Source organism: Pezoporus flaviventris, unplaced genomic scaffold (assembly GCF_033815535.1).
Source record: "Pezoporus flaviventris isolate CSIRO_AGI_PZ_B2104156 unplaced genomic scaffold, CSIRO_AGI_Pfla_v1 ptg000020l, whole genome shotgun sequence".
Lineage (NCBI taxonomy): Eukaryota > Metazoa > Chordata > Aves > Psittaciformes > Psittacidae > Pezoporus > Pezoporus flaviventris.
The window spans coordinates 138,978-164,789 of NW_026892568.1; the positions used below are offsets into that span (position 1 = coordinate 138,978).

A 25,812-nucleotide genomic window follows, 5' to 3' on the forward strand; every position below is an offset into this window, starting at 1 on the left:
GCGCCCTACCTTCCATAACTGTGCCATAACCACATATATCTGCGCCATATCCTCTGCACCATACCTGCCATACCTGTGCCATAACCACATATATCTGTGCCAAATCCTCTGCACCTTACCTGCCATACTTGCTGTTCACACCGTACCTGCTGTATCTGTACTGTACCTGCACTCTACCCACTGTTCCTGCACCATAACCACCATTCCTGCACCGTATCTGCCGTTCCTGCACTGTACCTGCACCATACCCACCATACCTGTGCCGCACGTGCCATATCCATGCTGTATCTACCATACCTGTTGTACCTGCACTGCACTTGCCGTACCTGTGCCACACGTGCCATATCCATGCTGTATCTACCATACCTGTTGTACCCGCACTGCACTTGCCATACCTGTGCCGCACGTGCCATATCCATGCTGTATCTACCATACCTGTTGTACCCTCACTGCACTTGCCGTACCTGTGCCACACGTGCCATATCCATGCTGTATCTACCATACCTGTTGTACCCTCACTGCACTTGCCATACCTGTGCCGCACGTGCCATATCCATACTGTATCTACCATACCTGTTGTACCCTCACTGCACTTGCCATACCCGTGCCGCACGTGCCGTACCCGCACTGCTGCAGTGGCAGCACCCAGGCCCAAGGCGCATCCCCGCCGCCTGTTGAGCGCATTGCGATGGAGGAATTGATGCTGCCCCTTCATTTGTTAGCTGGTGTAATACCACCGAAACCACTTCCACAATATCCCAAACTAAATCATTTATTCCTGACAAAAATCCAATAAAGAGCTCAGTCCTTCTCCATAGGCAGATAAAGCCCAGATTAACGGGGCTGCCGAGATCAAAAAAGGAGGAAGAAAAAGGAGGAAATGCTGGGAAAATGAGCGCGGGCTGTAGAGGAGACTCCTTCCACCTTCTTGCTTTCCCAAGGCTGCTGCGGCTCAGGGTTTTATTACAAAAAGCCACCTAAGTATTACAGGCTAATCCGTAAATCCCAGCCTAGTAAAATATGTGATGGATTTTGTAAATTGTGCCCTTTACAAATCTGATTGAACTTTTTTTTCCCTGCTGGGTTCCTTTTCTTCTCCTTCCCCCTCCTTTCCCGGGGGATTTCTTTTCTCCTTGGGGACCGTGATGTCTTTTGGTGTCCATGTCCTGCTCCTTCTCCACGCTGACCCCTAAGACCCTGTTTCCAGGCATCTGATGGTGGGACTGACATGGCAGCAGGAGCAGTGGAGACATGGATGGGGATGGGGATGGAGATAAGGATACAGAAAAGGATGGGGATAGGAATGGAGATGGGGCTTGGGATGGGGATGAGAATGGGGGGGAGGAAAGGAATAAGGATGGGGATGGACATGGGGGTGAATATGAGAATGGGGATGGGGTTGGGAAAGGGGCTGAGATGGGAATGTGGAGCACACCTATACCCCAGGTTGGCTGCCTGTGTTATGAATTGCTCCTTTCCCCTGATGTTTAGGGCTTTCTGCCTTCCCTGGGCTGTCTCAGGGTGTTCTGGGGCTGGCTGGGAACAGAGGGGCCGCATGGGGATGTGTGCCATCACTGTGATGGGGCCACCCTGAGCCAATGGGGCCGGGATCCAGGGTGTGTGGGAGGCTGCTGGGGGTCAGACAGGGACCGGGTTGTCTTTGCTCCTCGGAGGCTGTGGAGGGACTTGGCTGCCCGGCCGGGCTGTAAATCCCGGTGTCAGACGTGGCACGGATCGGTCTGGAACCCCTCCATGGCCAACTGAGGAGCATCACCACCCTGCCCAGCGCCTGCCCGGACACCTCGGGGTGCCGGGGTCACCCCTGGGTCCAGGCCGGGCTGTGAAGCCTGGAAATGGGATTTCAACAGCAGCGCAGCCCAGGGACACATCCATCCCGTGCGCAGAATGGGATCAACTCGGGCGCGTCTTTCCTTTCTCCAACATTGTTTCCTGTTCTTTATTAAAGCAAGATGTTGCTGGCGAATCTCACCCTCCCTCCCCTGTTTTTCCATTCAGTGGTTCTGCGGAGGAACATCTGGCAGCAGCAAACGAATGGGCGATTCCTGCCTGTCGTGGAGGAGATGCTGCTCTGCCTGCAGTGGCGAGGGGTGGCTGGCAAACGCACCGTGGTGCCTGTCACCCGGTGACACGGGGTGACGTGGCCAGCAGAGAGGATGGGGACCCACTGGCAATGGCGTCCCACGCAGCAAACGGGGAGCTGGGAAGAGGAGAAGCATCTGCCACGTCTCTCATTTGACTTCATCCTTTGGTTTAAGGGTAACGCTGAGGCTGACGGAGAACTGGGATCGGATCCCAGCCTGGAGCCAGGATCCAGCCCACAGCACGAGGAGCTGAGTCTGGATCTCTGCTGGGGGCTCAGATCCTCCCGGGATAGTGGAGCAGAAGTGGGGCTTGGGGGGTGATGGGCACTGAAGCTCCAAGCCCCTGTGTCCAGCCTGGCCTTGAACACTGCCAGGGATGGGGCAGCCACAGCTTCTCTGGGCACCCTGTGCCACAGGGAAGAGCTGCTGCCTAAGAGCTCAGCTCAGTCTCCCCTCTAGCAGGTTAAAGCCATTCCCCTTGGCCTGTCCCTGCATCCCTTTGTGCAATGAGGGGTGCCTGAGCTCCCGCCAGTGCAGACTGTGAGAACATCGGTGCAAAGCCGTGCCTCAGTTTCCCCAGCACTAACCAGTGCTGTGATTGAGGCCGGGAGCCATCCAGCCCTTCCTGTCCTCCTACAGCCCACCCCAGTGATTGAACACGGGCGTTAAACATGTTTGGAGCCAGCACTGGTGGATGCTAAGCGGTAACCATGGCAACTGCCAGGTTTCTGTTTCCTTGCCCTTGCCAATCACCTTGAGATGCCACCACGTCCCGGCCACCAGCCGGGCACCCCATGGCTCCTGCGGTCCCACCATCAATCCCAGCACTGCAGAGGGACGCAGCGGTGGCAGTGGCTGCAGAGCTGTGCTGGGGATCCCCTTCCCACCGGACACATCCCAGGCTGTGAAAGGGCTCCTGGGAGTCCCCTCACCCCAGGACCAGGAGCCAGCACCCCCTGACACCACATCCCTGGTGCTGGAGCATCCCTGCCCGGCACCACCGGCGGAAGGAGCACAAAGCAACATCTGCAAGTGTTTAACCATGCCGCTGGCCTGGCCCTTCCCAAAATAGCTCTCCGGGATGGGCTCCCATGCCAGCACTGATGTAATGTGCTTTTCTTTCCCTCCCGTCTGCTCCTTCCCCGCTGGAGCCACCATTCACTTGTCAGGCACGCTCCGCACCGGGGGCTTTGCTGCCACAAGCCCGGCCTGTGCCGGCACAACCGCGGTGATGCTGAGTGATGGCTCGTGGTGCAGAGGCACTGGGTGGGTCCTGGCAATGCAATGCCATCGGTGCCTCCTCATGGAGCTGGGCTGAGCCCTTAATTCTCCATTAAATAAGTGGGGAAACTGGGGACATCGGGGCTGGTTTCTGCTGGCTGCCCTGGTGGGGTTGGTGTAAGTGGGGAGGGAGCAGCTTCCAAGTGGGATCCATTATCCCCATACACCTCCGCTGTTCTGGTAGCCCTATGGAGAAGGGATGCCCTGGCTGTAATCCATGGCAGGGCAGGGCTTGCTGGCGCAGGCACCACCACGGGACGCCCCTCCATGTCCCCATGCATCTCGCAGGGGCTGCAGATGCCTTTGCAGCGCAGGCTGCAGCCAGCCCTGGCCCCTCTCCATGCACAGGGGGTTAACTTGGCCATGGCCGTGCAAGCAGAGACGGGCCGGCGCTGAGCCAGGCGCAGGCAGGAGCTGGGGCCAGCTGGCTGCGGCCCCTCTCCTGGCTCCCGCTCCAGCACATGCCTCCGGAGCAGCGCGTCCGGCTCCATCCCTCTGCCGCCTCCCCGCCAGCACCGCAGGATCCCACTGCAGTGGTCCAGGGGTTCCCTCGGGTCCGGGACCACGGGGATGCCGGCATCAAGAAGCTCATGGAGGAAAGCAGCCTATCCCCGCTCTGTGTGCGGGCACGGCCCAGGGACCCGGCCGGGTCCATCCCAAGGACATTGCATCCATCCCATCTCAGCAACTTTTCAGTGCTGTCAACCGCTGCTGCTGCTCGGATATCCGTTGTCAGAGTGTGAGTGACCCTGGTGCCACCGGGGCCGTGGCACGGCAGAGCAAAGGGCAGGGGGCTGTGCTTGCCGGGTGGCTCGCAGCCTGTGCGCCGTGCTGCCAGCCCCAGCTGCTCCCGCTCCTGCCCGGCAATGAGGCTTCATTCCGAGATTTACTGCTGTCTCATGGAAAAGCGGCTGGAGTGGGAGGACGCCTCCTCGTACAGGCAGGGAGGAGCTGGGGGGGGCTCTCTCCTTCTCCCCGCTTCCCACTTCTGTGCCCCACAGCGACACAAGGGCCCCCCACATCCCCTTGGTCCCCTCAGGGATGTCTGGGCTGCGGTGATGCCCCTTGTCCCCTCCATCAGCCCATGCTCCGTGCTGCTCGGAGACGTGCAAGTTGTGTCCCCCGTCCTCCTCCCGTGCAGGAACAAACAGCACCACGTGCTCCAATAATTACTTCATTATGGGCTAATTACTGCAATTAGCCGAGCAGTGCTCCTGCAAGTGCCTGCTGGCCTGGGCTCGCCTGTCACGTCCCCTCCATCCCTGCAGCCCATGGAGGTGGCACCAAGCATGGCCTGGATGGAGCTGGGGATCCTCTGCTTAGCTTGGGGGGTTCAAGCTTGGCACCCTGGGGTGCTCAGCGCCTTGGGGATCCTGGGAGGAGCACAGGGCCGCACATGTGGGTTTGCTGGTCCCCCCCCCCAGAGCTCCTTCTGTCATCCCCATCCCTATCCCAATCCTCTGAGAGAGGCAGCCAGCAGTTAGCCATGGGATGGGCACGCGCTGATGCCCTGCAGCACCACATGGCTCTTGTCCTGCAGTGGGACTGGTGACATTCACCACCAAATTGGTGCTGGTCCCTGATGACCTTTTCCCATCCCCAATGACTCCCAGCACCTCGGCAGGAGCCCCTGCTGACCCATGGCTGTGCTGAGCGGGAGGTGCTGGTGTCTCCTGCCATTAACTCGTGTTTTATCTTTAATTCCTCCCCTGGGCATCACGAGAGATGAGAAACAGACACTCCATCCCCAGGGGACCCCGGAGCCACGGTGATGGGCGCATTCACCTCCTGCCTTTGGGCTGCTCTGCTCAGAGGGGAGCCCGGTGCGGGCAGACACAGGATGTGTCCCGTGGGGCTGGCATGTTGCTGGAGGGGGGGCAGGCTGAAGAGTGGCTGCTTTGGAGTCCCTTCACCTGCTGACGTGCACTGTCATGACAGAGCATGTAATGGGTCCCACTGGTTCTGCTCTGCTTACCCGGTGCGTGCTGCTGTGCTGGGATGCTGTCCCATAATGAGCTTATTGCTTTGCTTTGTCACAGGCTGCTCCGGACAGGAACATTCCCTACAGAAATGGGGCTCCCGCACCCTGCCGGCCCCTGGAGATGGGGTGCAGCGGGTACAGAGCCGACACATCCCCATCTGCCCCCCAACACAGGGAAGCGTGCGGTGAGTGGGGTGATGGGGGTCGCACAGAGACCCCCATCCTCCATTGCCACCTCGGTGCCACCCTGAGAGCCGGGAGCACTGGGGACACCCGTGTGCTGTGCTCCGCTGCCTGAGCCCTGAGCACGCCTATGGATAACTGAAGCAGGAGCAGAGCCCTGCCTCCCGGCTCCATGGCAAACGCGTCCCGAAGCCGGGGGGAAAAGGCAGCGATTTGTGGGATTCAATTATTCAGCAGCAGCTTGTTCCTGCTGTGCACCGGGGAGGCGGTGCCAGCGTGGGGAGGTGTGGGGTGTCCCGGGCTGCCCCGATGGGTAGAGCCCCCCTCCCAGGGGACAGGGATGTGCAGGGGGTGTGTGGGTGTGCGGAAGCTGGCGCATGGCTGGGAAGCGCGTTGGGATAAAGGGAAGGATTCATTCACACCTCGCTGGGCTGGCAGCGCCCTGCCAGGGAAGTGCAAATGGAATCAGCGGGAGCTCAGGCCCTGCAAAACCCCCTTGTCCTTGGCTGAACGCGGCGTGGGGCCTCATCCCGCTCCGCCGTGAGCCCTGGTGATGATGGAGTTTAATGTCACCTGCGTCAGGAGCAGACCTCATGGAGGTGGATGTGCATTCCAAATTGATTTCAGTCGGTCCCATGCCTCCAGCTCCCAGGGGTCTGTGTCCTCATGGCGTGGCCACAGTCACATCTGCACGGCACAGGGGACAAGGGCATCGCTGCTTGTCTTCACAGCCTCTGCTGGGTTCCTTTCTATGGGCAGCAGCACACTGGGGGTCAGAGGGGTTCCTCGCCTTGGGGGTCACAGTGGCTATGGGCACCTCCAGCTCCATCCATCCTGCACTGTAAGCAGCGCTGCCTCCCTTGGGGCTGTGCCACATCCTTGTCCATGGATGCCAGGGACGAGCCCAGCACCACGGCTCAGTGCACATCACCCTGCATGGCAGTGATGGGACCCGGCAGGGGACCAGGGCGCGTCAGTGTGAGCAGGCGCTGGCAGGGCTAGGGGATGCAGCAGCCAGCTCTCGGTGCTGCTCGCAGCGCTGCCCAGGGACTGCTTGCTCTTCGCTTGCATATGCTGTGAGCCGAGAAGCTTCATCCCCTCCAGCCTCCCTTGGCTGCAGGCTGGGGAAGAGGCTTAGGGGGATGCTCGGGCCTGGCACAGCCCATGGACCATCAATCCATCCGTCCGTCCATCCATCCATCCATCCATCCATCCATCCATCCATCCATCCCTCCTTTCCCGTGCAGGAGCAGACCCCAGCTGAGCGCTGGTAGGATGTTGGCATCATCCCCTTAAACACTTCATCAGGAAAGCAACTATGAGTGTGGCACAGGCACACTGAGCAGCGTCCACCACCACAGCTGGGTACCGCAGAGCATCCCTCCCTGGCCAGCCCCACTGTGAGAGCCACTGCCTGTCCCAGCTCGCAGAGGACCTTGCTGTGAGCTGGTTTGGGTCCCTCGTCCTAGAGCATCCTGTACCTCTCACGCAGCTCCCAGCGCCGCAGCCCTGCCAGCAGCCTGCTGCTCCCAGCAATTCCCAGCCCTCGGCCCTGATGGCAGCCAGAAGGAAGCAGCTGTTTGCCAGGGAGGCAGAGCCTGGCAGCGGGCAGCCATGCTGCAGCCTGTGCCAAGCCGCGCTGAACAAGCTCCTGCTAATCCACGTCACGGTGCCCGCTCTCAACAAGCACGATTAGCACCGGGGGGAGGGGAGAGGTTTTGGGGGCTCCTTTGCGGGTCCAAAGTGCCCCATGGATTAGGTGCCACCTTCCCCGGGGTCCCTGCAGAGCTGCGGCCAGGCAGTGGCTGTTTGGAGGGGAGAAGAATGACAGCATCAATCTGAGCGGCAGCGGGAGCAGAGCGGGTGATTTAGGTGAGTGGTCACCGCTGTAACTGATGATGAGCTGCGAGCTGAGGAGGGAGAGGTAAGAAGAGGACGCAGGCTGGTGTCTGTGTGCACAAACTACCTTATCCACAGAGGGGATCCGGCACCCTGGGATGTGATAAATCCCTCTTGCCACGGCCGTGCGCTTGGATGTGATGGTTTCTGAAGGAAGGCAGTGGCTCGGATGTGAGTTACTTGTTGGGGAGCAGCATCCCCAGAGTCTGGCTTGCACAGGGCCTCGGGGATGCTGAGGCAGTGTGGGACCCCAGGGATGCTGGGTTTCTCTCATGGACCATGACGGAGAGTATATCTACAGCCAAGGTTTGCAGGGGGCCGTCAGCTGCACCATGCCCTCCCCAACCCTTCCATGTTCTCTGGCTCATCTACAAACAAGGCTGCAGCCCAAGATGGGGAAGGAGGAGGAAGAGGAGGCACTGGAGCCGTGTGTTTCATCCCTGCACACCTCTTCCTGCGTGCCAGAGGGGAAGAGGGAATCATCTGTAATGGTTGATCTATGATGTGATGCAGCAGTCACCTTCTCCCAATGGTCCCATCTCCATCCCCCTGCCCCAGAGCTGCAGCTATAGGTCAGCAATACTCCATCTCCACTCCCCTCTCTCCTGATGCTTCCGATGCTGCTCCTCATCCTCTTAACCGGCTCCATGGCCAAGGATGATGCACGACAACGTGATGGAGAGGCTGTGGTGCTTCAGGGACAATTAATCACCAGCACAATTAAAAGCAACACAAAGCCTGTGGGCAGGCTGGGGGCTGCGTGCTGCCTCAGGGCCAAGGCCAGGGCATCTCTTACCCCCATCGCTTGGGGTTTGCATTTCAGTGCTGTGGATTTCCCAGCGTGTTTGTTTCAGCACACAAACCACCCTCCATCCCCAGGCCCTGATGCTTACATCTCCGAGCCCAGCAAATGATTTATGTAGGGATGATGTACGACCTGCTTGCTCATCTAAGTTTGTGGCTAATCCTGTAGCTGAGATGCCTCTGCGGAACGCGATGCTGGCTGGGAAGAGGGATGCTCCTTGCATCTCACTCTTGGGTGCCGGAGGGGGGTCTCTGATTTTATCCATTTAAATGCTTTTTCCCCAAAACAGCCTCAGAAACCAGTCCCCCATCACCCACCCCTCGCTCCTTCCATGGGTGAAGGCAGGTAAATGGATCCCTGGATCCTGGGGGCTTTTCTATCTGCAACACGTGCGTCCGGAGCCCCTCTGTGCCTGCGTGCACGTGTGTCGAGCTCTGCTGTCCACGTGGCTGCGCCTCAATCTGCCTGAGCGCGTACACTCGCTCTCACTGTATATATGGGTGTGCACAGCTTTATGACAACTGAAATGGAAAAGACAATTGGATGTCAAAACCTATCCGAGGAGCCCATTTATACCCACCGGTCTTTATGGGATTCCCACTGATTGATTCAGGCCCCATAAAACTTCCTGCGGCAGCTCACTCCCCTCCCGGCCGGCTCTGCCTCTGCTCAATAGGGATGTGATTGACTCCTCTGCCTGCAGCAGGATTGAATCCGCATCCCTGGATGCGCAGCTCCTTCCCAGCTCCCTGCTGGAGCTGCTCCCGATAAGGGATGCAGCGCATGTGCTGCCGTGCCATCCATCAAGCTGTCAGGGCACCAGGCGGGCTGGGGGCTGTGGATGGATCCCGATGGAGCTTTCCCTTCCCAGTCACTTTCTTCTCTCCTTGTAGAGATGAACTTGGTGCCCCATCCCTGGCACTGTTCAAGGCCAGGTTGGACGGGGCTTGGAGCAACCTGCTTGAGTGGAAAGCAAGGGGTTGGAGCCCATTGCACCGCACAGGTCCATGTGTGTCTGTGTTTCCAAGGCGGGGTGTCTGTCCTGCAGGAAGGAGATGGGATGACCTTCCCCATCATCCCCACTGGCACTTGTTGAGCGACTCATCCAGCAGCTTCCCCCCAGCGCTCTGCTCTCCATGGCTGAGCACACTGACCTTTCCCAGCGCTTCCCAGCTCGGCTCCCAGCCACTGCTCCTGATGGCTGCTTCCCCCTGCTCCAGTCCCCTCCCAGGCCTCTCCTCACGCAGCACCTATGAATATTTATACCACTGGGTGTGTGGTGAGAGCTTGGACACAATCAGGACATTGAATTCATTGCACGGGGACGGGCAGCGGGGGGCTGGAGGAGCGTTTCCAGCGCTGCGGTACCCATGACACCAGGGAGTGATGGTGGCAGAGGGTGACGGGCAGAGCCTGGTCCTCCCAGTCCTCCTGGTCCCTGGAGAGGATCAAGGGCACTTCCAGGACTTCCAAGATCTGGGCTGAAAAGGCATGGTGCAGCCTTCCTGCTATGCTGCTGGCTGTCAAGAGCAAGGCATGGAGGTTACCCACTACCGTGCATGGGAGCACGGTTGTGTTGCTGTTGCATTGCTGTTGTGTTGCTGTTGCATTGCTGTTGTGTTGCTGTTGCATTGCTGTACCACCACTGGACCACTTGCATCACATTACCCCCTCACTGCCCTCCCATTGGCACTGAGCATCCCTGCATCCCGCACAGCCTCAGGAGCACCCTGCTTTGTTAGGATGTCTCCCCACCAGCCATCCTCTGAGGCTGAGGGCCGCAGACATCCCTTATCCTGGTGGCTTTTCCTTGCTGCAGCAAAGCCCGGTCAAGGAGAGGACTCAGTGCAGGGGCTTGGCTGCTCCACATCACTCTGTGAATTGAGTCGGAAAGCCAAGGACTGCCCAATATATTGCTCTGCTCCTGGTACACCGTGTCCTGGTGACGTGGGAAGGGCAGGCACACGCCGGCTCCATCACAGCAGCGCAGGGCAACGTGTTCCCACCCCCTTTTATAAAAGGCAATGCTCCTGTAATAATGTAATAACCCGCTGTGCCTGTGTGGCTGAAAACTCATTTGTTTAATAGGCAGCAGTTTGGCTTTGTCATGTTCATTTAGTTTTTAATGACGCACAGTTGTGCCAATATTGATTTTAGCTTATAGGGACTCAAAAAATTTACTATCTGGAATTATCTGAAATGTAGCTGCTCTATCCGGCCGTCAGGAATTCAGGCCTCTTCCTGCCTCACTCCACGCTGGTGGTGACGGCACAACCCAGTTGCGATGAGCTGGTGCCCATCTCACCCATGGCATCACTGAGATGCTCACCCTGAGCTCCCCCAGCCTCTGGGCATGGGGAAACTGAGGCACAAGGGATGGGTCTCCCAGGTCACCCTTTGTAGCGAGGCTGGGGCCAGGTCTCTCTGCCTGTGCTCCGTGAGGGGGTTTGGTGTGGGATGAGAGGTGCTGGTGAGCAGCGCCGCAGCACAGACCTGCCCCATCGCCGCGCTCTCAATGGGCTCCGCTGATTTCTCATGAGTCAGCAGCTCTCGTGCTCGGCACGGGGCGACAACCGACAGCAAATCCCATCGGCGGCCCCTGCTTCAGCGCCAGAACGCGGCAGGAACCAGCTGGAATCCATTTCCCGAGCGCCTCCGTGCTCCCCGGCTCTCGCTGGGATAGCACGGGGGGATGCTCGGGATGCAGTGCCCCCGGCGCTGTCCCCATCGCGCTGGAGCTCCGGTGGGGAATGGAGCAGATCCAGCTGGAGCAGTGAACACAGAGGGGCCTGGGCAGGGTCCCTCCCGCTGGGGTTCCCCACGATCCCATTCCTAACCTGTTTTGCCCTCAAGCACGAACTAATTCACTTTGAGGTTTTGCTGCTGTTGATGGGATTGATTGAGGAGCTGCAATCGCATCTCCCTGAAATGCCCCTGGGGCTCTGTGGGAGCACAAGCAAGGGAGTGAATGGCTGATGTTTGCGGGGGGACAAGCCCTGGCAGCCCCACCAAGCCGTGTATCCCCCTCCCTTGGTCACCATTGGCACCCACTGCCCTTTGCCAGTCCAGCAGCCCTGCAGCATCCAGCTCTGCCAGGCCGTGCTCGGTGTTATTCATTATACAAGTCAGAAAATACATTATTTACTATTTCCCCTATTATTGCACATTATTTATCACCTAATCCTGCAGTGATGAAAAGCAGAGCAGCACCTGAAGCACCCTGGGATGGACAGCCCCTGCTGCGTGCCAGGATGGAGCAGAGACTGGGGCTGAGCACAGAGGGCACGGTGAGGTTGGGGTGTGTGGGGCCCATGGGGTGAGGACATGGGGGGCTGCCTCTTGCCACCCTGCTGATGGTCCTGGGGAGCAGCCAGACATTTGGGGGGCTTCCTATTATAAGACATTGGGGCCAACGTGTGATGCAGCTCAGTGGGCACACAAGGATGGAGCCAGCAGCCCCCTGCCTCTGTTCCAGCCCCAGCATGGATCCAGGGATGGGGTTTCCCCCTTCCCTCAGTAACAATGAGGAAAACAAGGTCTGGGGGCTGCAGTTGCTCCCTGCATACACCTGGGGAGGGGGGGGGTAACCTGCAGGTGAATTAAATCTGGTGGCTGAATGCAGAGGAGTTAAATGAGCCTGAGCAGGCAGAGCTGGGGGAAGGCAGTGGTTGGGGGTTTTGTGCCGGTGCTTTGTGATGCTGATGAGCTTGGGGGTGCACAGCCCTGTGCTGGAGCCATCTGGGAAGTAGCAGGAGCGAGCTGGCCCTTTCCATGAGGGATGAGCCCCAGGCAGTGCCCATTGGCAACAGGTAAATGGACTTTGGGGCTTTTCTTTGTGATCTTCTGCTTGCTGGCGCCCTGAGTAATGGGGTGTGAGCAGTGCCTGGGGCTGCAGCGGGCACACATAGACCTGTCTGTGCTTCAGTGTGGTGATTGCAAAGGTTGGGGTGCATAAGTAGATGCGATGTGCTCTAAAAGAGTGAGCTGGTGTCTTCCAAAGTCCTTTCTGGTCTGCAGTGCTCAGCCCTTCTCTGAGCATCGGATGCTGGGGTACGTGGGGAGCTGGGTGTCAGGAATGTGCTTGTTGCAGTTGTTCCGGCCAAGGGAAGTGGAGCTGGGGGGCTCCTGGCACCCCCAGCCTGGCCCTGGCTGCTGTGTGGGGTTCAGCAGCGAGTTCCTTTACAGCCTCAGCTCCTGGAAGCGTGTGATGAAGTGAGAGTCTTGGATCAGCCCTTAGCAAAGCTGGCTGCTCCCCAGCTGCTGCGCTGAGAAATGCTGGGGAAGGTGGCCTTTAAATGTTAAGAAATCACATTAAAGTGAGCCAGAACCTGCGCCTGAATTTTTAATCTGATTTAAAAGTCAGCCTTGAGGTCCGGGCTGGTGCTGCCGAGCTGATGCTTCCGTGCCGGTGGTCTTGGGCTGCAGAGCCAATGCTGAGCTCGCTGCCATGAAGCCCGCGGTTGCATCTTTACCCTGTCACATCACAGCAAACCCAGCCACCCCCAAGCCCCTTCCTGGGGGCTCCTGTTGGCTGCTCTCTCCGGCAGGAGAACAAGCAAGACTTGGCTTTGCAGGGAGGTGGGAGAGCTGCTGCGGGGCTCCCAGTCCTGTGGATGCAGCTTCGGGTTTGGTTTACATTTAGAGATGCTCCTGCTCTGGAATGCTGCATCCAGAAGCTGCTCTGGAGGGGGGGTTGTGGCAACCCTGGGAAGTTTCCGACCCTTCTCGGCTTGTTCCTAAACCGCTGCTCTCCAAAAGGAGCCAGATCCCGCTCGGCAATGGGACTGCTGTGACCGTTACTGGGAGATGCCATTGCTCTGCTCTCTGCCAGCTCCGAGCCCCTCAGCTCTGCAGCCCCAGCACTGAGCATGATCTCGTTCTGGGCTTGGAGAAAGATCCTAATTGGGCAGAGAAGCCTCAAGCAGCTGATGCTGGGAGAGTGCTCGGGGCTGGGAAGAGGAGCAGGAGGAGAGGGCTCTCTCCTGTTGCTATTCCTTTTCTCGCTATTATTTTTGAAGACCTCAAATATTTAAGATGCTTCTGTTCTGCGCTGGTTCGGAGGCTCCTTGCGCAGCATCCAAGGGCAGCGTGGAGCTGTTTGATGCCCTTCAAGGGGAGGCACCTTCAGTCCTGCTGGAAATGGAGCATTTGCCTGCTTGTGCCTCTGCCTGGGGCTGCAGAAGTGGCCTCAGGGCCCAGGGGTGTGCGATGGCTGCACCTCATCCCGCACCATGGCTCTGCTGGGGAGAAGGGACCTGTCCTAAACCCAGGTTTAAAGAGAGGAGTTAACATCGCTCATGGCCTGCAGCATTACCCTGAATTAACTCTTCCAGGAGAGCAGATTCTTCTGGAGAGATTAAAAAGCCACTTCCAATCTTCATTACAAACAGAAGTCCTGGGGAGCTGGGCTGCAGCCAGTCAATTATCCTCACCATCAGACGTGTGCAGTTCATTGCAAATCTGGATAGGTCCGGCTTCAGCTTCTGCTTATGGGAGCTTGTTATACCCCTGTCTGAGGCTGCGGAGCCTCTATTATCCAGTTCCTCTTCCTTGTGCCGGTGCTGACAGCCTGTGGTTACCTCTGTCTCCCCTCCCCTTTGATAGCAGAGAAGGCCCGGGCTCCTGGAGTTTGTCTCTCACAGGCAATGCTTCCAACCTTGCTTCTCCTTGCACTTCCCAGATCAGGGAGCTCGGAGGTGGCAGGATGCTCCCCATGGGATGCTGCTCTCGTGCTTAAAGCACAGCGATGCTAAGAGTCAGTGCCTCGTCCAAAGAAGATGAGGGATGCTGAGGCTGGATGAAGGAAGCTCTTGGCTGTTGTCCTGCAGCCTTTGGATAAGGCTGACGGTCCCTGAAGCGCCTGACATCCCAGCAGAGACTTTTCCATTTCAAACAAAGCCTTGATCTTTTTTTGGAGCTGGCCTTGGTTTCAGACAAGAGTTTTTAATTCGAGCCCAGCGCCGCGTTTTGGGTTTGACTTTGATGCGCCCTCTTCAAGCGGGAGGTAAAATCACAGCTTTCAACTCCGCAAATAGCCCCGAGGCGGGTTCCTGCTGCCTGCGGGGCCTGCGGTGGCGGTGCCAGGCCAACCCCTCATTAGCTGAGGTCTCCAGCAGCAGCCAGTGGATGGGCTGCTGCTGGGATCAGGGGTTTCCAGAGGAGCTCAAAACCCCCATGAGCACTTGGAGACCTGCACATCTTCACCCCCTCCAGAAGAGTCTTGGAGAGGCAAGAGTCGCACGACGTGGCTCTAAGCTGGTCCACGTGTCGTGATTCCCAGTGTAATTACAAGTGATGCTGCCCCAAATTGTGGCTTAGAAGTTGGGATTCTCAATAAGGATCAGGCCAAAACTCTTGGGCGATGGAGAGATGCCCTGCATGGGGGTGACCCAGCAGCACAGCCTCCCACCCAGGCATTGCTGGCATGTCCTCAGTGTCACCAGAGCCCCCTGCCCTCTGTGTTCCCTGTGCCAGCTCTCTGCTTTTCCACCCACTCCTGGAAAGAGCTGGGCTGTTGCCTGCTGGAACTTGCTCCTGCTTGGATGGATTTGGGCACATGAGCTGGTATGGAGCAGGCAGGGCTGTGCTGTTGGGGCTGGGAGGGAGGATGTGCTCTGGTGGGAGCACGGCTGCGAGATCAAAACTCAACCAGTCTGCCCGGGTGACTGTGGGGAGCCAGGTACCTGTGCAAGTGGGTAATAAATGGCTTGCACCTTGGCAAGATTAATTGCAATAACCATAAATCAGTGCAGGCACCAGGGGCAGACACGATTTATGGCCCCAGAGACAGGAATTCCTGTTCTTTATGGAACAAAGCCCTGATCCCGCAGGGGCCCTGGAGCCTGCTGAGCATTATCGTGGCTGCAGCACGTGTTGGTGCCTGGGGAGCAGGGTCGGAGCCCACCACAGCGGGGTGAAGCAGCCCCTCTCCCTGCTTGTTCCAGCCCACACTGGGGAACACCTCCTGGAGAGGCGAGGCAGGATTGCAGCCTCCCACAGCACATCGATCCCCGTCAGCTCGGTTGCGATGCCAGCCACGGAGCTGAGTAATGCTGGGGTGGGCAAGCTCTGGGTTATTGTTCGGTCTCTCTTCAAGGGGTCCATGGGAAATTTGGCAGTAGCTCTCCAAATAAGCAACGTGCACATGAGCATTGTCCCCCACCAAGGACTGCGCACGGTTTACACACGGGTGCCTCTAATACAGTGGAAATGCACACCGGGGCTGGGGCACTAACATGCACAGTGGTATCGATGCTGGTGGGGAGTGCTCCCTCCTCTCTGCCCTGATTTGACCTGGCAGTGCTGGGCCTGGCTTCAGGCTAATCTGCTCATGCTTTTATTTCACCCTGATCCTTGTAGGTGCCTTGGCTCAGCAGTATGTGTGCTCAGAGGCTGATCCAGCACTCAGGATAGCTATTTCCTTCTGTGCAGATGGTGTAGGTCCTTGGGTGTTAATGCTCAGTAGCAGCCGTGACTGAGCCACTCTCCCCTACAGTACAGCAAGGTACTGTAATAGCGTAAAACACAGACATCTTCAAAAGATGTGCATTTAAGGCCTGATCCTGTTGGGAGATTTGGGCTTGAGGAATTGCAGGATTGGGCCTGTGGGGTGCTATGTTATCTGGGAGGTGTTGCTGGCTCCTCTCTAGGGGTAGAACTTATATTTTTCGAGACCCCGAAAATACTTGCTTTGATGATCTTGTGTCGAGTTTGCTCATCGCCTCGGGGCCAGGCTGTGTCCCCTTCCCAAGGACCCGGTGATGATGCTCTGGGTGCTGTCAGAGGGGCTGGGACGTTGGGAGAGGAGAAAGCTGCGGGGAGGGGGAGCTGCTGCTCACACTACCGGGGAGGGGGGGACGGGGGGACACGACCCGACCCTCCCGCTCCGCACGAACCGGGGGTGGGGAGACGCGCCCGCCGCTCCCGCTCCCCCCGCACCTCCGTGCGCGCCCGGCCGCTGCCGCTGGGTAGCGCTCGGAGCCGCGCCGTCTCCCCGCCTCCCCGGCTCGGGCTGCCCCCGGCTCCGCCGAGCCCCGCCGCCGTCGCTCACTCCGCCGCCGCACCGGAGCAGCAGCAGCAGCAGCCGGGGCCGGAGCGCCGAGAGGGGTCGGCGCGGCGCCGCCAGGCCGCCCTCCGAGCATCGCCGGCGGCTCCGAGCGGGTCCCCGCGCCGCTGCCCAGCGCAGCCGCACTTTCCCCGGGGGGATCCGCTGGTGCCGGGGCGCAACGAGGGGAGACCTCCCCCAGCCCCCTCATCCGTCGGCCGGAGCCGCCGAGGCGGGGATGTCCCCAGACAGGAGCTGAGCGCTGGGGAGGGGCCGCCCCCCCCCGGACCCCAAACTTTTCGGCCCCTGCGGTTTGCTCGGCTCCGGGAGCAGCCGCGGTGCCCGCAGGGGCCGGGGGCTCGGAGCCCTGCGCTTCCCGGCCCCTTCCCTGACGCGGGGCGTAGCGCTCAGGGAGGAGCTCGGCCGCCGGCCCCGCTCCAGATCTGGGGGTCCCGGCTGCGCGCGTCCCCCAGGGACGTTGCACACGGTGGGGAGCTGCCTGCGGAGCCCCGCTGCGCCCCGCCTGGAGCCTTTCACCCCGCCGTGCTGCCCCCCGCCCCGGGCAGCTCTGCTGCGGGGGTCCCTGCGCCGGAGCCCGGAGGACGCCCCAGTGCCCGGCCCGCAGCGGGGCTGGAGCCGCCGCCGCCGCCGACCCCCCGGATTATAAAGTCGGGGAAGTTCCCCCCCCGCCCCGGCTCGGTGGAGCCATGGCCCGGCTCGGGAGCTGGGAGCTGCTGTGCTTCGTGGTGCTCGCCCTGCCCGGACCCCCGGGAGCCGGCGCCCAAGGTAAGGGGATACTGGGGGAAAGCGGGGGGGGGGGAATCCTCCAGCCCCGGCTTTGGGCGCTGGAGATGGAACGCGGAGGATTGCGGGGGTCCCAGCGCCGCTCCCGCCCTGCCGGGTCTGGGAATCTTTGTGCCAGCCGGCGGACGTGTGCGTGGAGTGGGGCAGCCCCCGAGCTCCTGCTGTTGTGGGGGGGCAGCATCCGTGGTGTTGGAGAAGCGCCCCCGGTGCCAAGCGCAGCCCCATGTCCGGGAGGGCTCGGCGGGGATGAGCAGCGCGGTTCTGCCTCCTCATCTCCTCCCCTGCCCCAAAACTGCCCCCGGACTGGAGATGGGGGCTGAATGCTGCTCGGAGCATGGGGTAGGACCGCCCTGGACCGCTTTCGGGAGGCTGAGCATCCCCGGGGGATGGCGAGGGGTGAAGGCACGCATCTCACCCCCTCCGGGAGAACCCCCGTTACACCGCAAGACGTGGGGTGCAAGTCTGGGGAGCTCCCGAGGAGCAGCTCTTGTCCTGGTGTTGTTCCCATCGACCTTCAGCTGCCTGCTCAGACGGGGCTGGGGCTGCAGGGGTCTGAGCCCTGAGCCCCCGGGGTGCCTGGGGGTCCCTGAGCACCCAACTGCCCTTTAGTGAGGCGGTACCGCCGGGCAGGGTGAGCCCTCGCTGCTCCCCACTCCGGGGCTCTGCCGCGGTTCAGCCTGGTTTTAGCTGCTCCTCTACCCGAGGGGGATGCAGAAACACTTTGTGGCCCTTTGGGGTGTAGCCGGGGTTCCAAGGTGCTGGGAGGACCCTGGGGTCCCGTCCCCTCCCCAGCAGCGAGGCTCCCCTTGGGGCTGCAGCGCGGCTGCCTCCATCCCTGCCGCTCGGACCAGGCGGATCCAGGCTGTGAAATGTGGGGGGCAGCGCCGGGGGTCCTCACCCACGACATTTCTTGCCCTTGTTTGAGGCAGCGAGCGGAGCCAGGAGTCCCCGTGCGCTCCCGTCCTCCCGCTCCCCCTGAGCCTCCCCCAGCACTGCTATAATTTCTCAGTAATTAAGTTCAGAACATAACATCTAAAGCGGCAGTACATTATCCGGGCAGGCCCTGTGTGGGGAGCTCTGAAGGTCTCTTTGATTGATTCACTCCCTTGCTGAGTTTCTCTTCTCCCGGCTGGCGGGTCCTCTGTGGTCCGTTTGTTCCCTGCCGGCGGGACGGGCTCCTGCTGGGGACCAATCTCCTTGCCCTTCTCTATGGGGCGGATGCCGTGGGGCTGTGCGCGCTGCAGCCCTTTGGAGAGGTGGCGATGGGGTTTTGCTCCGCTCTCCTGGCGCAGGAGCCCGGCTTTGCCGCGTGTGTCACGTCCTCGCTGGCGGTGTGACATTGCTCGGTGCCCGTCACCGTGGCGGGTGGCAGCCACGGGCACAGGGAGCGTTGCCAAAGCCTGGCACGTGCCCGCCTTCCCTGCCCGCATTCAGGGTCACCTCCCTGAGGTGCTGCTGGAGCGCTGGGATGAGGCAGACGGAGCAGGCAGGATGCTCGGGTTCGGGCTCAGCCCCATTGCTGTGGGGCAGGCAGGGCAGCCCCGCATGGGCATCCCTGCAGGGCTGGCGGCGGGCGGACGCAGGCAGCGCTTTGTGCCGGTGGGATCGATTCAGGCAGCCAAAGAAAATGGGATCGATAGGGAAGGGGAGGAGGAGGAGATGGCGGGAGACCTCTGCGGCCTGGGCACAGGATGAGACACTTTAATACCTGCAGTTGGTAAAACAAAGGCCTCTGGTCGCCTGGGAATGAGGGGATGGAGGTTTAATTACAGCCCGTCTGCGCTGTGTAATTATTAATTACCCCCGGCAAAAAATAACTTATTGATTAGGGGCCTGGCGCTAATTGCTCGGAGCCAAACGCGGGGCTCATCAGTGAGCGGGAGCTGTGTCGCAGTGCGACCTATGCCAGTGCCACGGACCCCACCACTGGGGTCCCAGCCCCCTTTCTCCCCGCTTCTGGCAGGCTTTGTGCCCTCCGGGGATGTGGTTCTCACCCCCTCGGTGTTAGGGGCGCAGCCTGGGAGCCCCCTATGCTGTCACAGCACCTCTAATGGGATTGAGGAGCCTGTAGCCAGTCCCAGGAGGGATTTGGGAGGCTTAAGGTTCCAGGAGGGATTTGGGGCAGGGGCCTGAGATGGGCAGCTTCCACCAAAGAGGCTTATTAGAGGCTGGAGCGGGGGAGTGCCAGCATCTCCTGGTACCCACATTGTGTACGGAGGGAGCTGAGCCCCTGCCCGCTCCCAAGGATGGGATGCCGGTGTCAGGCTCATGCCAGGCTGTCATTGAAGGATGCTGGCAGTGCCCTCTGTGCCGGCGGCAGCAGGGAAGGGCAGAGCATGGGTTTCTCCTGGCTGGCCCCCCTCTTCCCCACAAGCGCAGCCATCACGTTAGGCCTGGTGCAAAGCTCCGGCTCAGGAAGCAAAGTGGCTTTTAGGGGAGAGGAAGGGAAGATTAAAATTTGATGCTGCTTTGGAAGCCATTAGTGACCAGGCTCAGCCGTGCGATGTTGATGACTTGATAACCACCAGGGGAGGGGGATCCAGTCCGTGTCCCCCTGCCCCATCGCTGTGCCGGTCCCCAAAGGTTTGGGGTGCCAGGGATCCAAGCCACGGCAGTGCTTGTGTATGGCACCGTGCCCATGGGCTGGGAGCTGGCTCCATGGGGCAGAGCAGACAGGATGAGGGGTGCCAGGAGGGGCTATGGGCTCCTACCCACCTCCGCTGCCCAGAGTGCTGGCCAGGGGGGCAATGTCAAATGATGCCCATCCTTTAGTGATGGGGAATGGGCTGCGGTGGCATTTCTGCTCATGGCAGCAAATGAAGGAGCTGAAGGAGAGGAAAAGGAGGAGGCAGGTTTGAGAACCTGGGGAAACACTGATAATTAAAGCTGGGAGGAGGAGGGGTGCATCGCTGCGTGATGAGGGGTGACCCTGCCTTTACCTTGGCAGGACATCATGGACCATGTCCTTGTTGCCAGCCGGTGCCTGGAGCTGATCCCCCGTGTGGCTGGTTCCTGCCTGGGGACGAGCTCCGGGCACAGCACACATTACTGTAGGCCCTACACAAAGTGGCTGGAGGTGCATTGTTAGTGGGTTGTGTGTCGCAGGGTGACAAATGGCCAGTGCCAGGCCAGTGATAAATCTGGTGCTGTCAGAGGTGATGTGATCGTGCTAATGAAGGAAGGGCGAGCGGAGTCCCTGGGCTGTGCCAGGGCGGGTAGCTGTGGGGCTGCGCTGGTGCCATGCATCCCTTGTTCCCTTGGGTCTTCCAAAGCTCCCGCAGGGATCCAGTGCCATATGGGGCTGGGATGGCTCAGGTGTAGGTGCTGGGAGCTAAGGGGTGTCCTGGGAGCTGCTTCAAATGCAGGGAGCCTTGCATGGAGCTGCTGGAGAGGATGCAGGACCGGGGTGAGAGATGTGGTGGTGACACTGGGACATACCCCATTCTCATTGCTTCTACTGTGCTTTGGGGTTCCCCCCCCTCTGCATCCCCATGGAGGTGGGTCTGGACTCGGGGTGTGTTCCTGCCATCCTGTTCCAGCAGGCAGGAATGTGCTGGCAGCAGCTCCCTGCCTTGCTGGTCCCCCTTGGCATCCCTCACACCCCGGGCACGCTGGCAATGCTGCCGGCATGGGCACTGCCCCAAGCACCCCTCTGTGGGGCTGGGCACCGGCTGTCGAGGTTGTGTCCCCTTGGCTCCCAGAGATGCTTTTTGGGGGATTCCATCCCCTTGGCTTCCAGGGATGCCTTAGGGGGATTCCATCCCCTTGTTCTCAGGGATGCTTTAGGGGGATTCCATCCCCTTGTTCTCAGGGATGCTTTAGGGGGATTCCATCCCCTTGGCTCCCAAAGATCTTTGAGGGGTCCATCCCCTGGTTCCCAGGGACGCTTTGGGGGTGCATCCCACACTCTGCTCCCCGTGATTCCTCATCTTCCCATCATCTCCTCTGCCTGACGCCGACCACCTGCCTGTGCTGGGGGGAGGCAGCGGCCCCCCCTTGCCCCAGCCCTGCAGGGTGCAGGAATGCCTGGCCTGGAAAGCCATACCGGGCTCGGGTTGCCTGGGAACTGGGAAACCTGATCCCTGGGAACGGGGCGGAGGGCAGGGGACATTCCTGGGCTGCAGCTGGTCCCCAGCCCCCTTTGTCTCCCCTCAGCCCTCGGCCCCCTCAGCAATGGGGTCTTGGGGTGCAGGGGGCTCTGGGCCTCATGCAAGGAGCATCCCTGGGGACGCTGTGACCGGCAGCTGCTGCCCGCTCTGCGCTGTCACCTCCCTGCATGGATCAGTGTCACCTCGTGGGCTGGAGAAGGCCTTGGGCACTGGGACCAGCTGCCACGGATGCCAGCAGCTGGGCATCCCGTCCGGCATTAGGGACCAGGGATGGCACGGTGGCAATTCCAGGAATGCTGGGTCCCCCCATGCCGAACCCACCCTCCCTCCTACCAACATCCCTTGTCCCCATCATCCACCTCAGTGGCAGCTCCTCAGCATTCCAAGAACTCTCCCTTTTATCCATAGGAAGCCAAGGGGGAAACTGAGGCACGGGCGGAGGTGGCAGTGGGTGCAGTGGGACGGGGACCATGGCACGGTTCTGGTTGCATCCTGCTGCCATAGGGCAGCTCTATCGGCTCCTATCCATCGCTGCCGGCCCCCCGGATGTGCCGAGGCCCCTGGTGAAGGGGAACCTTGATGGCTTTGACCATTAGCAGCAAGGAGCCGCGGAGCTAATTTTAGCTGCAATCATTAATTGCTTTTGCACCGCTGGGTGAGGCGACAGCCTCGAGTCCTCGCCGGTAACCTTGAGCCCTGCTGGCTGCCCGCAGCGGCAGCGCCGGGGCCAGGGTGGGTTTATCCATGGGAATGCTGGGCTCTGGAGGGCTTTACCCAGGATACCGGGGTCTGTGCGTGAGGCCGGCAGGGACTGGGGTGCCTGGAAGGGTTCTGCTACCCCTGGCTTGCAAGGAGGGGTGTCCCTTGTGCCCCCAAGGCCCGCGTCCGCAGGGCTGGGGTGCATTTGCCAGGATGCTGGAGGAGCTTGGCCCTCTGTCCCTATTCCATGGGGCCATCTCTTCCCAGCACTTCCCGGTTCACTGACTGTGAGCCGCAGCTGGGTGAGGACATGGAGCTGAATCTAGGGCATGGACTGGGCATTAACTGGGGTTTTATTGGGTCATTTCTGCTCCTTATCGCTGCCAGGAGCCTGTGTCTCCCCATGGGGAGCAATCGAGTGCGGGGCTGTGCAAGCAGCTGAACCCAGGGCTCAGCGTGGTGGGATGCGCAGTGCTTCCTCTCCTCCTCTTCCTCCTTCTGGGTTTGGAGCACAAAGTCAGGCTGAGAGCGTGGGGGAAGTTTGCATGGATCCAGCATCCCTATTTCCAAGCATCCCACGATGGTCCGGCTGGAGATGTGCCGGGGAGGGAGCTGGATGCGGACATGCTGCCGGATCCTGGCCCGACGTGGCGCCGGGATAGATGGATGGATGGAGGGGGCTGGGGCGCGGCGGACACAATAGCTCTGGTTTCAGCAACCCGCCTCCTGCATGCCTGAAAAACAGCTGATGGCCATGAAGGGGGATGAAATGGGATTAGCTGCTGTTTCCAATGGGAGCGTGTCCTGCTGAGCCGGACAATGCGCCCGCTGTGCCCCTGCTTCATGCCTTGGCCCTGGCTCCCTGGGTCTGTCAGGTCCCCGGTGCTTCAGGTTTGGGTGCACAGGCTCCTCAGGGTGCTTGCAGGAGGCTGGAGACCATGGGGCAGGATGGGGACTTCTCACCCCACAACAGCATCGAATGGGTCCCAGGGGACCTCGCACATCCCATACTGGGGTGGCAGCAGTTTGGGGCTGTGCTGGGTGCCCGGTTTGAAGCAACACATCTGAACCAGAGGTGTGAGGAGCTCTGTGGGGTGGGTGCCGGGGTTTGGGGCACGATGGAGCCCATCACCGTGCGTCAGGGCGGGCCCCACGTGCGGCCCCAGCTGCAGCGCTGCGGCTCCAGTGAGCTGGAGTGAGCGGATGTTGGTTTTGATAATGAGTTCTCGATGCATTCACAAACTAATAAAATCAGCTCATTAGGGTGGGATGGTTAATTCAGAGCTCTGCCCTTGGGAGAAGCCTCCGCGCCGGGAAGCGCCCTGCCTGTGCGCATGGGGTACGTGGGGAGGAAGGTGATGGGTGCCTTCATCTCGCCGCGTCCCTTGCTTGCAGGGTGGGATGCAGGGTTGGAAGGGCAGCGGCAGGGAGCTGAGCTGTGCAGTGGAGGGTGGAAACAAGGCATGTGCTGGGAGCAGGGCAATGAGCTGCGGAGCGCTTCACCTGCGGCGCTGGCGGAGTCGCGCTCGCTTGGCTTCTCCCCATCAGCTTCACATCAGGCTGGGCAGCAGCGCTGGCTTTCCCGCTGGAATCGCTGGCCCGGAGTCACGGCGGCGGCTGGAAAAGCCCCTCTGGCTGGGACAGCCACAAGTGTGGAAACAAGCAGTGATGAGTTCGCTTCCTTGCCCTGGAAAATCAGTGCATGGCTTGGGGGGGGGGGGGGGATTGGCAGGCTGTGAGTTATTCCTGTCCCCCATCTGCAAAACGGAGTGTCTGGGAAGGAAAAGCTTTGGAAAAGCCTATTTCCAAGGAAAACTCATGTTCGCCGTCATGCTGCAGCTATTTATGTTCCAAGTGAGCAATGCAATGACTAATTAATCCTTAGGAAAGAGGATGTCTGGGCTCCTCCCCAGTACATCAGTGGGTGCGCGGTGCCTACAGGCTCGGGAGGATGGGGGGAAACCAGCGCTGCCGTCCCGCTGGGCACGGGGCCGGGGGGACCTGGCAAAGGGTTTTCCATCCCGCGGGGCTGGAGCCTCCGTTGCGTCAGCGCCATGGGAAAGGCTCAGTGGGGTTTGTCTGTGGTTTCTGCCTCCTGTTTTTCTTTCCCCACTGCCTTGCTGAGATTCCTGCGGCGAGGATGGAAAGCGGCTGCTTGTGTGTGTGTGTGTGTGTGTCTGTATGTGCTGAGCATCCTGTGAGGGTGGAGGATGCAGAAGGGACGGATGCCCCTTGCAGAACTGACACCCCAGGCCCTGTTGAGGCTCCCTTAGAGCAGGTCTGGTTCTGGCTTTGCTTTCCCACCCCTCCTCAGCCTCAGTGGCCACAGTAGTCCAGGGCTGTGATTTCCTCCCAGGAACACCTGGAGGATACACTCAATGTGCTCCACGGGGCTAAATCCAGCCCAGAACCGTGTTGTGCCACATTGGGCTCATGTGGCATCCATCCCACCCAGCACTGTGGTGACACTGGATGGGGGTCCCGGGCTGTGGGGGACCCTCACTTTGCTTGGCTGCTGGCATGGAGCCTGTTGTTGCCAAATCCTCATGTAGAAGCTCCATTCCTGGCTGCAAAGCCTTTGGGAATGGGACTGGGAAAGGCCCTTCCACCCCTCCAAGGCTCTGGGGAAGGGGATGTGCGTTCCTCCTCTCTCCTGCCTGGAATGCTGGTGGCTGTGGTGGGTCTGGAGACGGTGTCTGTGCCTCCATCCCCTCCTCACTGTTTTGGAGTCTCCTGGGGAAGTCAGCAGCAGGATCTGGCCCCTCTAATGGTGTTGTGTCACTCGCTGGGTGCCCATGACTCACAGCAGTGACCCAGATAACGGCAGAGCTGTGGAATCGAGGGGTCAGGAGGATTTGTGGCATCATCACAAGGAGTTTGCTGGGGAAGGAGTTTTGCCTGGAGCCTGTTAAACATTCCCAGCTTGGGATAGGGCTGTGCCCTGCATGAGGACGTGCTCAGCATCACGGGGCTGGACTGGGAGGGCTCCTGTCCCCCCCCAGGGAGCATCCCTGCATGGCTCCTTTGCTGTGGGTCCCTTGCAGCTCCGTGCTGGGGTCTGTGCCTTCAGGACCAGCTTTGGGGATGCTTATGGGCCGCATGGTCCTTCAGAGCACAAAGCTCTGCCTGTTGCCCATGGGCTGGGAGCACAGAACGCTGCTCTGTGTGTGTGTGTGTGTCTGCGCCCGTGCCGGGCTTCCCGGGATGGGAATGTTGTTCTTTCCAGGCAGGATGTGCGCGGCGCTGGGTGTGCAGGGCAGGCAGGGACGCGCAGGCACACAGCCCTGCTCTGTTCACAGCCGCCCGGCTCAATGAGACGCTGTTCCCTGGCCAGGGCTGGGGCCTCTCCCTTGGCTCCGGGACCATCTCAAGCTGTACCTGGCCCATGGCAGCACCGTGGTGCACCCAGGATAGGTCCCCAGTGCTGCAAGGGCTGAGGGCTGAGGTCCTTGAGGTGTGGGTGATGCTGGCACTGCTCTGGCTTTGGTGCACTGGGGCATTCCCCAGGTTCGGGATGCTCTGATGGCTGGGGACATGAGTGATGTTTAGTGAAGGGATTCAGGATGTGACCATGATGGGAAGTGGGATCATCTCTGCTGGGAAAAGGGAGGTCCTGAGCATGCACCATGATGCTGAGCTCCATATCCCTGTTGCACCCCCCTTGTCCTGGGGGAGCCGTGCTCATCCTTACATGTGCCCCATCCCTGGGGGGGGGTTCAGCCGGGCCTGGCGAGGCCCCCGGCTCAGCCAACAGCCCACTGAGCCCTGGGAGAGCCCCCGCTGCTGAAGAGGAGCTTGTTATGGAGCCATCCTGCTTTTAATTAACAAATTAAAATCCTAGTTAACAATCCAGCCCCAGGGCTGTTGGAGGCTGGGAGAAGCCGGAGCGTTTGTTATGGAAACAG

At 60.2% G+C, this 25,812-nt stretch overlaps 1 protein-coding gene across 1 annotated transcript in view; it reads left to right on the forward strand.

The window, feature by feature from the left end:
* The first annotated feature begins 16,503 nt into the window (after positions 1-16,503).
* The window catches only part of SDK2 (sidekick cell adhesion molecule 2), a 42,420-nt gene continuing 33,111 nt past the window's right edge, over positions 16,504-25,812 (forward strand). The window contains exon 1 of the mRNA XM_061455220.1: positions 16,504-17,081. Coding sequence (XP_061311204.1) covers positions 17,003-17,081 — 79 coding nt within the window. The 5' untranslated portion in view covers positions 16,504-17,002. The remainder of the gene's footprint in view (positions 17,082-25,812) is intronic.